We start from the raw sequence: 13123 nt of genomic DNA, 5'->3' as shown, positions 1-13123 counted from the left end.
TCCTTCTGCTTGGTCAGTTGGTCTACTGAAACTTGTGTATGCTTCACGAATTTCTTGTGCTGCATTTTACAGCTCCATCAAGTGGTTTATATTCTTCTCTAACCTGTTTATTCTCGTTAGCATTTCTTCAAACCTTTTTTCAAGGTTCTTAGTTTCTTTGCATTGGATTAGAACATGTTCTTTTAGCTCAGAGACGTTTCTTATTACCCACCCTCTGAAGCCTGTTTCTGTCAATTCACCAGACTCATTCTTCATCCAGCCTTGTTCCCGTACTGGTGAGGAGTTGTGATCTCTTGGAGGAGGCCAGGTGTTCTGGTTTTGGGTGTTTTCATCCATTTTGCACTGGTTTCTTCCCATCTTCTTGGATTTATTTACCTGTGGTCTTTGTAGTTGGTAACTTTCAGATGGGGTCTCTGAGTGGACATCCTGTTTGTTGATGATGAAGTTACTTCTTTCTGTTTCTTAGTTTTCCTTCTAACATTCAGGCTCCTCTGCTGTAGGACTGCTGGAGGTCCACTCCAGACCCTGTTTGCCTGGGGCTGACCTGCAGCGGCTGCACAACATAAGGGTTGCTGCCAGTTTCTTCTTCTGCTATCTTGTCCCAGAAAGGTACCTGCCAGATGTCAGTCTGAGCTAGGTGACTCTTTGTATATATGGGGGTCAGGGAGCTGCTTGAAGAGACAGTCTGTCCTTTATAGGAGCTCAAGTGCTAACCTTTGAGCTCTGTTGTTCCATTCAGAGCTGCTGGGCAGGTATGTTTAAGTCTGCTGCAGCAGAACTCATAACAGCCTTTTTTTCCCCAGGTGCTCTGTCCCAGGAAGGTAGGGCTTTATTTCTAAGTTTCTGTCTTGCAGCTGTCTTTTTTCAGGGGTGCCCTTCCCAGCGAGGAGGCAGCCTAGTCACAGTCTGCCAGCAGAGGCATTGCTGAGCTGCTGTGGGCTCCGCCCACCTGCTCTGTGAACTTCCCTGCAGTCCTGTTTATAGGGGTATAGTTACAACTGCCTCAGCAATTGCGGCACACCACTGTAATGGCAGACTGCCTCGGCAGTGGCGGGCTGCCTAGGTAATGGTAGACGCCCCTCCCCCACAGAGCTGGACCATCCCGGCTTCAGCTGTGCTTGCTGGGAAACTCTCTATCCAGAGCATTTCAGATTGCTTCTCTTTGTGTGGGTGGGACCGGCCATGCCTGATCACCTGGCTCCCTACCTCAGACCCCTTCTTTTTCAGTTAAACGGGCTACTCTGTTCTCCCAGGCTTTCCAGTCACCAGTTGAAATGGTGCCAGGATTTGTGTGAGTTCTTGTGTGAGGACCTGCTGCACCAGCTGAAATAGCTGCACTGGGGGCTCCTGGCATTTTTTTGCCTGGGAATCTCCTGGCCTGGCTCCCTGTTTCAGTCCCCATTTTTTCCAGTTAAATGGGCAATCTGTCTCCCAGGCGTTGCAGTTGCTAGTTGAAAAGTCGCCCGTATTTGTGTGAGATTTTGGTTGGCGATCCACTGGGCTGGCTGAAACAGCCACGCTGGAAACTCGTGGCACTTTTTCACCCAGGAATCGCCTGGCCTGACTCCCTATTTCAGTCCCCTTTTTATCAGTTGAACAGGCAACTCTGTCTCCCAGGCGCTCCAGTTGCCAGCTGAAATGGCACCCGGACCCGTGTTTTTTGTGCAGAGACCCGCTGCACCGACTGAAACGGCCGCACTGGCTGAAACAGCTGCGCTGGAGACCCGTGGGGCCCCTGCACCCGGGAATCTCCTGGTCTGTGGGCAATAAAAATCCATCTGGAAATGCAGCAGCCACCCACCCTCTGCACTCTTGCTGGGAGCTGCAATCCAGAGCTGCTCCTACTCGGCCATCTTGTGCCCTGGGATCAGAGTCAGTCAGATTTTTCTTAGAGAATTTCAATACAACTTCAAAAACCATCAGTGGCTACCAGGATAGGTGAAAGAAGACCAGATCTATATTTTTTAATACATTTGCATGCTGATAAGTTGGACAGGACTTTGAGAAAAGAAATAGATTTTCTTAAATGTTTTTTATTAAAACTTGAGTTTAAATAAGCATATAAATAAGCATATCCTTTCTCCTTTCACCCAGTACATCTAATTTGTTACACTTACATTTGAAGAATAAGGAAAGGGTGGCAGATTATTGGATGCTTGAAGTTTTTCCAGATTTTTTTCGTTATAGGATTTAGTAAGGGCAGTAAGAACACAGATTTTTGTTTTGCTTGAATTTTCTTTACTTTCTCCCATATTTTGTTTTTGTCACTATTCAAGCATCCAAGAATCTATTTTTCACCCACCTTCATCTCAAATACACAAATGAAATAGATTATTGTGATTGTGAAACTATATAATACATTCAAATGCAGTTCATCTGATGTTAGAATAATACCTAAATTTTACATTTCTTTTAAAAATCCAAATGTCAATCCCAGCTACTCAGGAGGCTGAGGCAGAAGAATTGCTTGAATCTAGGATGCAGAGGTTGCAGTGAGCCAAGATTGCACCACTGCACTCCAGCCCAGATGACAAAGTGAAAACAAAAAAAAAAAAAAAAAAAAAAATCCAAATGTGAAAGAGGAACAGGTAGAATGTCTAAATATTACAAAAAAAGAAGAACAAGCTTTTCCAGTTTTACCTGTAGAGTAAGATAATAATAAAGTGAATTTTTTTCATGCTTGTAGCATCAACAATGGAAGATAGACAGTTCTGCTCTGCAGTCTTTTTGTGTGAGTAGTTATAGCATTTAAGGAAATCAACAATGATTATAATGCATTCTAAAATCTAGGGAAGAAATACTGTCACATGCATATATACTTATCTCCTATAAAAGATTTAATTAAACATTAGTCTTCTGCACTTTTACTCTGATATAAAATTTGTTGTACATAGTTTTACCCACTTGATTTCTTTTATAAAGTGAAATGAGTTTTCCAAATGTGACATGCAAAAGTAATGTTTTCTAAATTAAGTTTTTAATGCCATTATATCATCATAGATAATTCTGAATTGCTTCTTAGTTCAGATTAGATTATAATGCTTGATATCATTTTAAGTACTTGAAAATAATCCATTCTGTAGATGAGCATTGCCTTGAAGTGCTTCAATTTGACAACCTTGAACAGTGTTGCTTTAGTATACCTTTTGTTATTTCTAAGCCTAAAATAATATGGCATAACATTCGAGAGCAATAAAATGCCTTGACCAAAGAGGATTCACATACTGTTTTTAAGGATATGAAAAAGAAGATTGAATATACAAATGTTTTTGAGTCAGATCTTACTAAAATGTATACGATTTTTGCCTTGTTTCCTGAAGAGCCTGAACTTAATTGATATTTATTGTTTGTAATATCTTTCTTAAAGCTAAAAAATAACCTAGGTGTCCTTATGATTTCAGCCACATTTAGATCTCTTAACTGAAAAAAACTTAATGCATATTCGCTTTTCAGTCAAGGACGTTTAGCTCTATTGTACACAGATTTTTTACTAAGAGTATGATAAGTAGTAAATTGGAATAAGTAGAATGAAGAAAGGCCCAAACTATTTAACAGAAAAATAGATGGGTAGTTAGGCATCTGATACTTGTATGTTGTTGCCCTCCTTCAGAAGTTTCAAATGTCAGGTATTGGCAAATAGATTACCTAGGCGGGGAGGGCTTCACAGAATACTTAAACAACTAGAGGCAGAGATACTTTTCAAGCATACCTGAGCATGATTTTGCTTTCTCCAACAGGATGAAAATATCACTTTTTAATACTGTTTTTGGTTGAAGAGCTGGTTGATAACTAATGTTTGTAAACCTTTCTTTAACTGGAAGCATGTAAATTATTAAATATTTCCCCTAAACTACTGCCACACCAATATGAAGAGGCAATGAGATAAAGAATTGAGTGTTTCTAGATCTGGCAAGTTCTTACCTAGCACAGATAGTGTCATTAGCAGTTGTAAGCCTTTGATAGGGATCCTGGGGCTAAGGGGTACTATATTAAGATGTACTATACTAGTTTCTGTGTATACTCACTTTCAATTAAATTCTGTATTTTTGGCAAATTAAATAGGAAAGTTAATCTGACTTTATAATGAATATTTAGGTGGCCTTCTGCCATATTGCATAGTCTACCAAGATCACTTTTTGTAATCTAAAAAATTCAGCTCTAACCTAATAAAGCTGATTTATTGGAAAGAAAATAAACCACCTGATGGGCCTTTCCAGTGAAAGAACCAGAATTTGTTGAAATTAGTATAAGAATATGAAACTTTGGCAGCCTAAATGAGAAAATATATTTTAAAATTACATGTTCAGTTTACCATGAAGCAGTAATGTAATACTGTATCATGCTATGCAATTTTTAAAATCTTGGGTATTTTACACATGAAGAGAACAGTGTCCCATAATTTATAATATTCAAAACTTGCAAATCGCAAAATTTCTAACATTTAGGCTAAGAGAGGTCTCCAGGAAAATGTGTTGATTTTTACATGAAGATAGTCTTCAGGAAGTTTAAAAGTAGAAAAATAATAATGTGAGTCAAGAAAAACTATGAACTTAACTGATAAGAAAAATTATAGGAGTAGCTGTCTGGGACCTAAGCCAGTTGTCTCTGGGATAACTCCGGGATGGCTTTTAAATACCAGCTCAGGAAATCAGTTGTACTTAAAAGAGCAGCTTTTTTGAAGAGGTGGGTTCTGTCTTTATGACATTACTGTGAAAAGAACAGAACTGCCCTCTAAGTTGCTTTCTCTTTGCAGGAGGCAGGAGTGCAGATTTAGTATGCACTGGCAGTGTGATGTATTCTTAGAAGTTATTCTAAAAAGTGTAATTTGTTCTCTATTATAAGACATGAATGTTCCAGAATTCATTACAGAAAGAAATACTCAGGATAGCATATGCAGGTTTCAGATTCCTTGATCAGGCATCTGTTTACATCATGTTGTCCTCATTTCTACTACTTTTTCATTTACACTACCATGTATAATATAGGTATGTACATATCAAAGCACCAAAAAATGTAAAATAAGTGAATGTCTAAGTTAGTATTCAGTTGCAAAAAAATTCAGAATCATTTCAAATTTACTGAGAACACACCCAGTAATTTTCATTTGAAGTAATAGGAGGTTGATTTTTCTTATATTCATATTTCTAAATTATGACTTAAATTTAATATTGGAGCAACAAGTATTTGTTGATTGCAATCCTGTTTTGCTTTGTCTGAACTATTTGCCAGATGGTTTCTGCCGTGGTTGTGCTAATTAAAATGCATTGCCTAATATTGCTTGCTTTGACTCATGCAGTAGCTTAAAGATTTCTCATTTTACAGCATTTGTTAACTGTCAGCTCTTCTTTACCTTACCTTCCTTAAAAGTTTTTACTTCCCTTTTCTCCTGTCCTTCCACCTAAATTTGAGTCCAGTTTTTGTTGTTATTGCAATGGTGATGTAGTGGTTTATAGACACGTGTTGGGTGGTTCCTCAGATTCACAAATGTTGCTGTGTTGCTAATCTGAAGAGAGAATTCCAGACACTTTTACAAGCCTGTCTCATCACCGCTAATTTTAGAATGAGTGTGTTGAATGAAATGTGCCTAAAATTGCTTATTAGTCATGGTTGTAGGGATCCTTTTTGCCCTGGGGAAACAGGGGTAGTTGAAAGTATTCATAAAAGTAATCTAGTTTCAATAAATGCACAGTTTGTTGTTTTAATTTGTAATGAAAAGTTGAAACTTTTGGAATAAAATAAAATTTGAAGTAAATTTGAATTCAAATTATGCAAAGAATTCTAAAACATAGCTTAAAAAGGAAAAAAGTGATGATGTCTTACATTTATTTGCAAGAGGAGTTACAAATTTGAGTTTTTATATTCCCCACATATATTACTGTGTTAAACATTCTTATTCCATTGTTAGGTCCTCTTAGTTTATCTGCAGCATAATAATGGGGCCATGTGGGTTAAGGCACTAAATTATATTGCTGATTGGTTTTAAAAAGATTCTGGAAATCAAAAATTTTAAGAATGAATTCTGTCTACTAATCAAAAAACTACTATTAGACTGAGTACATGTTCTAAGTGTTGCCCACCAGTTGAGAAATTAGATAATACAGCTTTCAGAGTCAAAAGAATTTTGAGTATTTTATCAGCTGTTACTCAGTATTTTGTTGTTTCCTTTTAGACAGCTGATCTCTCATGTTAGAATATACTGCATAAACAATCTTATTCCCAAATGAAAGTGCTGAGTGAAGCTATTGCTCAATTCATTGTTTTGCTGAGGACTCATATGTGTAGAGTTCTTTCATAAATTGATTTTTTTAATTAATTATTAGCATAGAAGTTTCTAAAGCAGAGTTAACAAAATAGCCTATTTCAACAACCTGTATACTTGAGAACAGAGTGACAGTTATCAACATCCAGCAGGAAATTAAGAGTTGTTATTCACAAATAATAAATTACTAGATTCTGACACAAACTAATGGGGATTAAGTAAGCGTGACTCAGTATAACAAATTTAAGCCTAAGCATCTTTTAGGTTCTGAAATGAACAAGGTATTGCTGCCAGTTAAAGTCAGTTGTGTCTTACAACCTGCTAGCTGTCTTGCTGTAAAAACTGTAACGTAAGGCCCTTGAAATAGATGCCATCATCAGCCCCAGCCCCCAAGCATTCATCTATTTAAACACATGACAGAAGATGGTGGAAGAGAATTCAGCAGCTATTCATGTGGTAGGAGTGGTTGTTGTATTAGGACATACTCTGTGGTAGGCCAGCAACTTTTGAGTTAAAATACTGCAGCTGTTTCTCTTCCTTTCTTTACATCTTTCTCCTCTTCTTCTGTTTTTTTTTTAATCTTAGCAATAAACTCACTTTTTTTCCCCACAAACATTTTGTATAGATCCAAGGAGCAACAAATTCCAACTTTCTGCTGTAGCAATTACACCAGTATTGTCTGTTTAAATAGATTTTAGTAGTTCACTTTTTTTCTTCTTTTTAAAGGCAACGGACAGCCAAGACGTAGATCCGTCCAAGACTTGACTGTAACTGGAACAGAACCTGGTCAGGTAAGACAACACTCAACTGTTCTGTCTTTGAAGAATACTAGGCAGAAATCAAGAATTAACTGTAATGTACTCTGCAAATTGGTTTTATGAGTTGACCTAAAGTTGTGATAGAGAAGTTCATTGCGCCTGAACTTAAACACTTAGTGGGAAAAAAACATAGTTGCCATTGTTAATTTAACTTGAAATACAATTTATGAAAGTAGGCTTATTAAACGCCATGGAAAAGTAAATAGTTCATTAGCACTGTATATATGTTATATGGTTTTTATATATGTTTTAATAAGCAAGTATTCAATTTTACAATTTATCATTGAAGTGTCCTTTAAAGTGAATCATTAGCGTGTCTCCTTTTTGCTAATGAGGCTAATAAGCATTTCCCCAATAAGATGCTACTCCTCTGGGGTCACATAGGGCATTGGCATACCTGGAGAACTCTAACATCTTTTAACTTGGCATATCCACTGGATTAATATTTTTGTCAAATATCCTTAAGATAACATTTACTAAGCAAATGTGTAAACTCTCAAAAGGCTTCTATTCCAGTTGTTGAGGTTTCATTGTTTATATTTCTGGATCCTCCTCTAAATTCCCATTGTCTCTTTATCACTGCTTCTTTGCAGATGATGCAAACAGTGTTATAATTTAAGCTATTACTGACTAGTGCAGAGTTTTAACCAACCAGGTATATAAAAGTAGCTCAGTCATTGTTTTTTCTGTATTATTCAGATTAATATGCTTGACATACATAATTTATTATATATTCTGTAAACTGAGGATTATGAAGTGTTTGTTTTCAGCTGTACAAAAATAAATTTTATGAGAGCAGCATGGAGGTAATTAAATTATTAAGTATTAAATTATTAAGTAATGAAATTATATCATGATCCCTATTCCTATAAAATTTTAGCATTCATATAAACAATTTGATGTAATTTATGGTAATATGTATTAGTACTTGTCATCCTAAAAAGATGTTTTATTATATCATTTTTATAATGTACTTTAAATTTTGGAGATTCTTTGTAGTCATTAATAAGAAAACCTTTTATATCCATCAATTTAACCAACTTAACAAAACCCACTTCCAATATTTATGTGGTGAATAGCTTTGATCTTCATTTATATCTGGAAATATGTTTATTTCACAAACTTAAATCCCTATAAACACATATAAAATATACATACAGACACATTATGTCTTGAGATACTAGTGACTCTAAATCTCAATTTCATTATTTAATGATAGTTTTTTTTTCAGTATATCTGTTTTTGTAAGACCCCAGAACTTTTGGCTGAAGTTTCCCATTTTTCTCCCCCTCAAATACTTAAAAGTTTTAATCAGCCCATACAGTAACAAATAGTTTGACATCTCCTCTTTGCTTTGATTCTTTGGAGGCTTGATGAGCTCAGCCTTTTAAACTCTGTTTACTATTGCCATTGATATTCCAGTTATGAGAACTTCTAGCCAAGTGTTTGACTAGGAATGAGGAGCTTGCCCTAAGACATGTCAGGAGCAGCTCCTAGTATGAAAGCTTTTGTGTAGAACCTAGAATAAAAGTGTTGCCATAATTCAGGACTGATCTTCCCATACCAAGTCTTACTTATTTCTTCACAAGTTCCACATTATTTGAGATTTTGTTTGTTATCCTTTTAATTCATAATACCTTCAGGTAGTAAAGCACTGGAACTGAGGTCAACTATGGTTGTGAGACAGTCCCTTGTGTGAATTGTCATAGACCACTCTGAAAAATTTGGGGTGAGGGAGAGTTTGATATGGCAGTAAAACTTGTTCTGACACTGCCATGCGTGTATCTATGCAACAGTCTTGCATGTTCTTCACATGTACCCCAAAACCTAAAATGCAATTTAAAAAAAAAAAAAAAAAACTTGTTCTGAAACAGGTGATACATAACCATTGTGTAGCCACATTTTAAAACTGATCCACTCTTTCAAAATTAAGTGCTATAACCTTAAAATGCCCAATGTTCAGCGTGGCGTGAGAGTGGCAAATAGTAATCCTAATGTACTATGAAAACATTTCTCCCCAAAAAGTATGTAGTAAGTGACCATTAAATCTTTTTAATTACTCACAAAGATAATATTTATTTGAGGAAGAAAAGTATTCACAGTATGTGTTTTCAAAATTCGAAGGTGTCATCCTTTTTGAAGTCTGGCTAAGCGTGATTAGGCAGATGCTCAGACTTGCTTTTTTTTCCTGGTCATGGAAATGCATGAAGAAAAGAATCTGGCCCACTGAGAGACAGCAATTATCAGAGAAGAGAGAGAACTTCCTAATAAAATTTAATAACTTGTAGAGGAAAGTAAACTGATTGTACTGTGGCTCTTAACTCAAAACATAATTTTAGCAAAATCGCTTAGAATTTCCATCTGTAAACTGAAATTAAATTGGTTGTTTTTCTGCTGCCATCCATTTGAGAGGAATAGTAAATGAAGCAAGCTTCTTAATTAAAAGTAATGATACAAGTATAGGTGTAAAAGATTGCATTCTTACAACATACAACTCACTTTTAAACGTGGTTTGTCACTAATTCAGGAAGGTTTTTAAACACTCAATAGATATGACTTCCTAGAGCTTTGAAAAGATACTGAGAAAGAAAAAAGCAGTCCCTGACATCCAGAAACTGGTTTGACACTGTGGCCTCACTGTTGTTAGAAGCTGGCCTTACTCCCACAGCTGACGAACACAGCTATACCATGTTATTGTCTTATTGGGCATAATCTCTCAGAACACCAACATTGAACAAGATAATGCTGAGACCATGATAAAAGGAGACAAAACAAGACTACTTTGGAATGTTTTCTAAGCACAGACGAAAACAAGGTCACTGTGCCACCCACAAAATACCTAACATTGTCCTCTCCCAGCTATTAAGAATGACTGCTACTTCTTTACCAAGTACAGCTTGGTCCTCACTCTGGACTGCCCTCCCTGTGGAATTGCCCTTGCTTTCTGACAGCAGCCAATCTGGAGTGAACCCCTCATTCCTTAAAGTTTCCCCAAAATTGCTCAACCAAAGCCTAAATCCTATAATAACATTCATTTTCTAAAACCGTCTTACTGGGACACCCCGTGGTGCCCCATGATAAGCATTCTCCTTCACTGCAGTAAATATTAGACCCAACTCTTTCCACAATTGATGTGTTCCTGGCAGTCTTTGGCTAGAGGGCTTTGTCAATACCAATAAAGCCTAGTCCCCAAGGACCTCATTTGGAGAGATCAGACTTATGCACAAATGAAGTAGAGAGCTACAGTAATAACAGCTTCCATTTATTGTGCACTGACTTTGTGCCAGATAGGCCCTTAGTATACATTATCAAAATCTTAATCCTGTTATCAAAATCTTAATCCTGCAAAGTTAGTACTTTTTTGACCTCATTTGCAGCCAGGTAAACTGAGGATGAGAGAAACTGCCCTAAGTCTCTTACTTCCTTATACTGCCAGTAATTGCTATAACCAGGTTTTGAATCCATTCCAAAGCACACAAACTCTATACTCTAATCATTCCATCTTGCATTTGAAACTAGATGTAAGGCATGCTATTGTAACCCTAGATCTCTTACATTTAAGTATTTTGGCTTCTGATAGTCTGCATTGTTGTTAATTATGTAAATAGTTGTGAAGTGATGATGAATTGTAGTTGTTATTATGTCACTGAGCAAGGTTAACCTATCTTGATAATAAATTTCTACTGATGACTGCACAAATTTATGTTTTATACACCTGGGTGAGCCATTCTGTGTTTTACTAAAACCATACACATTCTTATAAATGCCTGAATACTCTTTCTGGAATTGTATTCAGTATAGATCTATATTCAAGAATTCTCTTTGGGCTACAGTCAATGAAAATTATGACTGCAAGATGATACAATTGTGATTAGAGAAGTGGACATATTATATTTCCATATGGACTTTATAATCTACTTTTACACATCAAATATGTGACTTTGGGCAAGTTCCTTAATTTCCCTGAGCTTCAGCAACCTTATCTGCAAATAGGGACCATAACACCCACCTCTCAGAGTTCTTAACAAATGTGAAAGTACCAGGCACACAGTAGATACTGAACCCTATTGTATGCCAGCCTCTCCATAGTGTGCCTCACAGGGCTTTTTATACCACTTTCTTGCTCTCATGTTAGTGTCTTACCATCCAGAAATAAAAGGAAAATAGCACTTGGAAAGAAGTAAAATCTGCCAGCATTCTTTCTGCATCGTAAGGAAACCTTGTGTGTCAAGGATTGTGGAAAGTATTTGCTTTAAAGGTCTCTTACCACATATTGAGTAATGTTAATATACATTATTATTTATTTAAGGGATGTGATTTATTATACTACTATTGTCCATCTTCATCCTGCACATCCTTTAGTGTAAATAAATATTCTGTTAAACTCTAAATCAGAAACTTATATAGTAATTTTGAAGAACAATTCCTTTTTCATAGTATACCTTTTTTTTTTTTTCCCTCAAGACAGAGTCTCGCTCTGTCAACCAGGCTGGAGGGCAGTAGTGTGATCTCAGCTCATTGCAACCTCTGCCTCCTGGGTTGCAGTGATCCCTCCACGTCAGCCTCCCGAGTAGCTGGAATTACAGGTGTGTGCCACCACACCCAGCTAACTTTTTTTGTACTTTTAGTAGAGACAGGGTTTCACCATGTTGCCCAGGCTGGTCTTGAACTCCTGGCCTCAAGTGATCCGCCTGCCTCAGCCTCCCAAAGTGCTGCTAGGATTACAGTCATGAGCCACCACGCCTGGCCTCTACTGGAGAATAGATACCTTTCTATTGTAGAAGACCATGTAAGAATAATAAAATTCTGTAATTTCCCTGTGAAAAACTATAGTGAAGCCAAAATTAGATCAAGCTTACAGACCTTTAGATTAGAATGTTTTCAAGACAACCTTCATGTATAGATTTGATTATCTGTGACTACTATAATAAAGTACCCATGTAAATCCACATTACCAACTTATACTCATTTTAAAAATATTTATATTATTGTGATGTTTCTTTAGCAAGAGTATCATGTAAGTCAGCATTTAATCTCTATTTTGTGCTTGTATAATTTTAGCTACTAAGATTTCTGAGGGTATTAAATAGCTTTTAAATGTCAGTCTAAATAATAACGCTGGGCGTAAATTCTTGACTCATAAAAGTATTTTCCCAGTCTTTCAGGTAAGACATTAAAAGCTGAGCTTTATTTTTGTCTGTAAAATAACTTCCAATTCCTTTTTATAAATATAGGGATAAAGTTATGATCAAAAGCCAGTTCTGGTTCATGTCTACTGGTGGTAATCTGCACCTGCGGTTTAAATATGGCTTAGTATTTATCTGCTGCTTTAAATTGCTGTGTCACATTTCTGTATTCTTGTAACCACTTTCATATCCAATCCTTTTGGTAAGTCAAGTTTGCCTATATCTCTTAAACTGTGCAGCTAATGCAGGAATAGAATAAGTAATTACAAATGTCTTAAAGGAGGGACCAACTTAAAAGAGTTTTAATGGTTTGAGAGCATTTGTGGCTCTCAGAACTTTACCAGTGATTTTAAAAAATAGCTACTATAAAAACTTCTTCAGTAGTTGGTTACCAGCAGTAACATAAATTTAACCACAAGACTAGTGTGAGGTTTTTTTGGTTAATTGTCAAACATTACCTGTTCCTCTTATTTGCCTTGTATTATTCCATATTCAGAAAATACAGTTATGCTTTGTTTTTAAATATTTCCTTAGTTTTTTTATACAAACATATTACCATATTGTTATTTATTGAGATACACATTTCTTAAAATATAAAGATTTATTTATTTATTAGTTTATGGATTTAAATCTAACTCTATGCTGGTCTAAAGACAGTTTTGAAACCTGAACTAAAAGTGTGAATCTTACATTTCTTAGTTTCATAGCTGTTGGAAATTATAAATGGGACAAACAAGCATGCACAGGAGGCACTAAGAGTTTCTTGGAAAGTAGAAGGTGAAAAGAAACATGTAGCAAAGAATCATTTTGCGAAAAATTTAAACTTAAGGAGTACTATAAAATTCGTATTAGGTCCAACT

The 13123-nt window shown here is 36.1% G+C and overlaps 1 protein-coding gene across 2 annotated transcripts in view; it reads left to right on the top strand.

Annotated features, from left to right (window-relative positions):
• Positions 1 to 13123, top strand: part of MAP3K7 (mitogen-activated protein kinase kinase kinase 7) — a 75893-nt gene that overhangs the window by 46439 nt on the left and 16331 nt on the right. For both annotated transcript variants that reach the window (XM_017538872.2, XM_017538873.2), the window contains one exon: positions 6986 to 7050. In XM_017538872.2, coding sequence (XP_017394361.1) covers positions 6986 to 7050 — 65 coding nt within the window. The remainder of the gene's footprint in view (positions 1 to 6985; positions 7051 to 13123) is intronic.

Source organism: Cebus imitator, unplaced genomic scaffold, assembly GCF_001604975.1.
Source record: "Cebus imitator isolate Cc_AM_T3 unplaced genomic scaffold, Cebus_imitator-1.0 Scaffold116, whole genome shotgun sequence".
Lineage (NCBI taxonomy): Eukaryota > Metazoa > Chordata > Mammalia > Primates > Cebidae > Cebus > Cebus imitator.
This window is presented reverse-complemented; position numbering and strand designations above follow the sequence as displayed.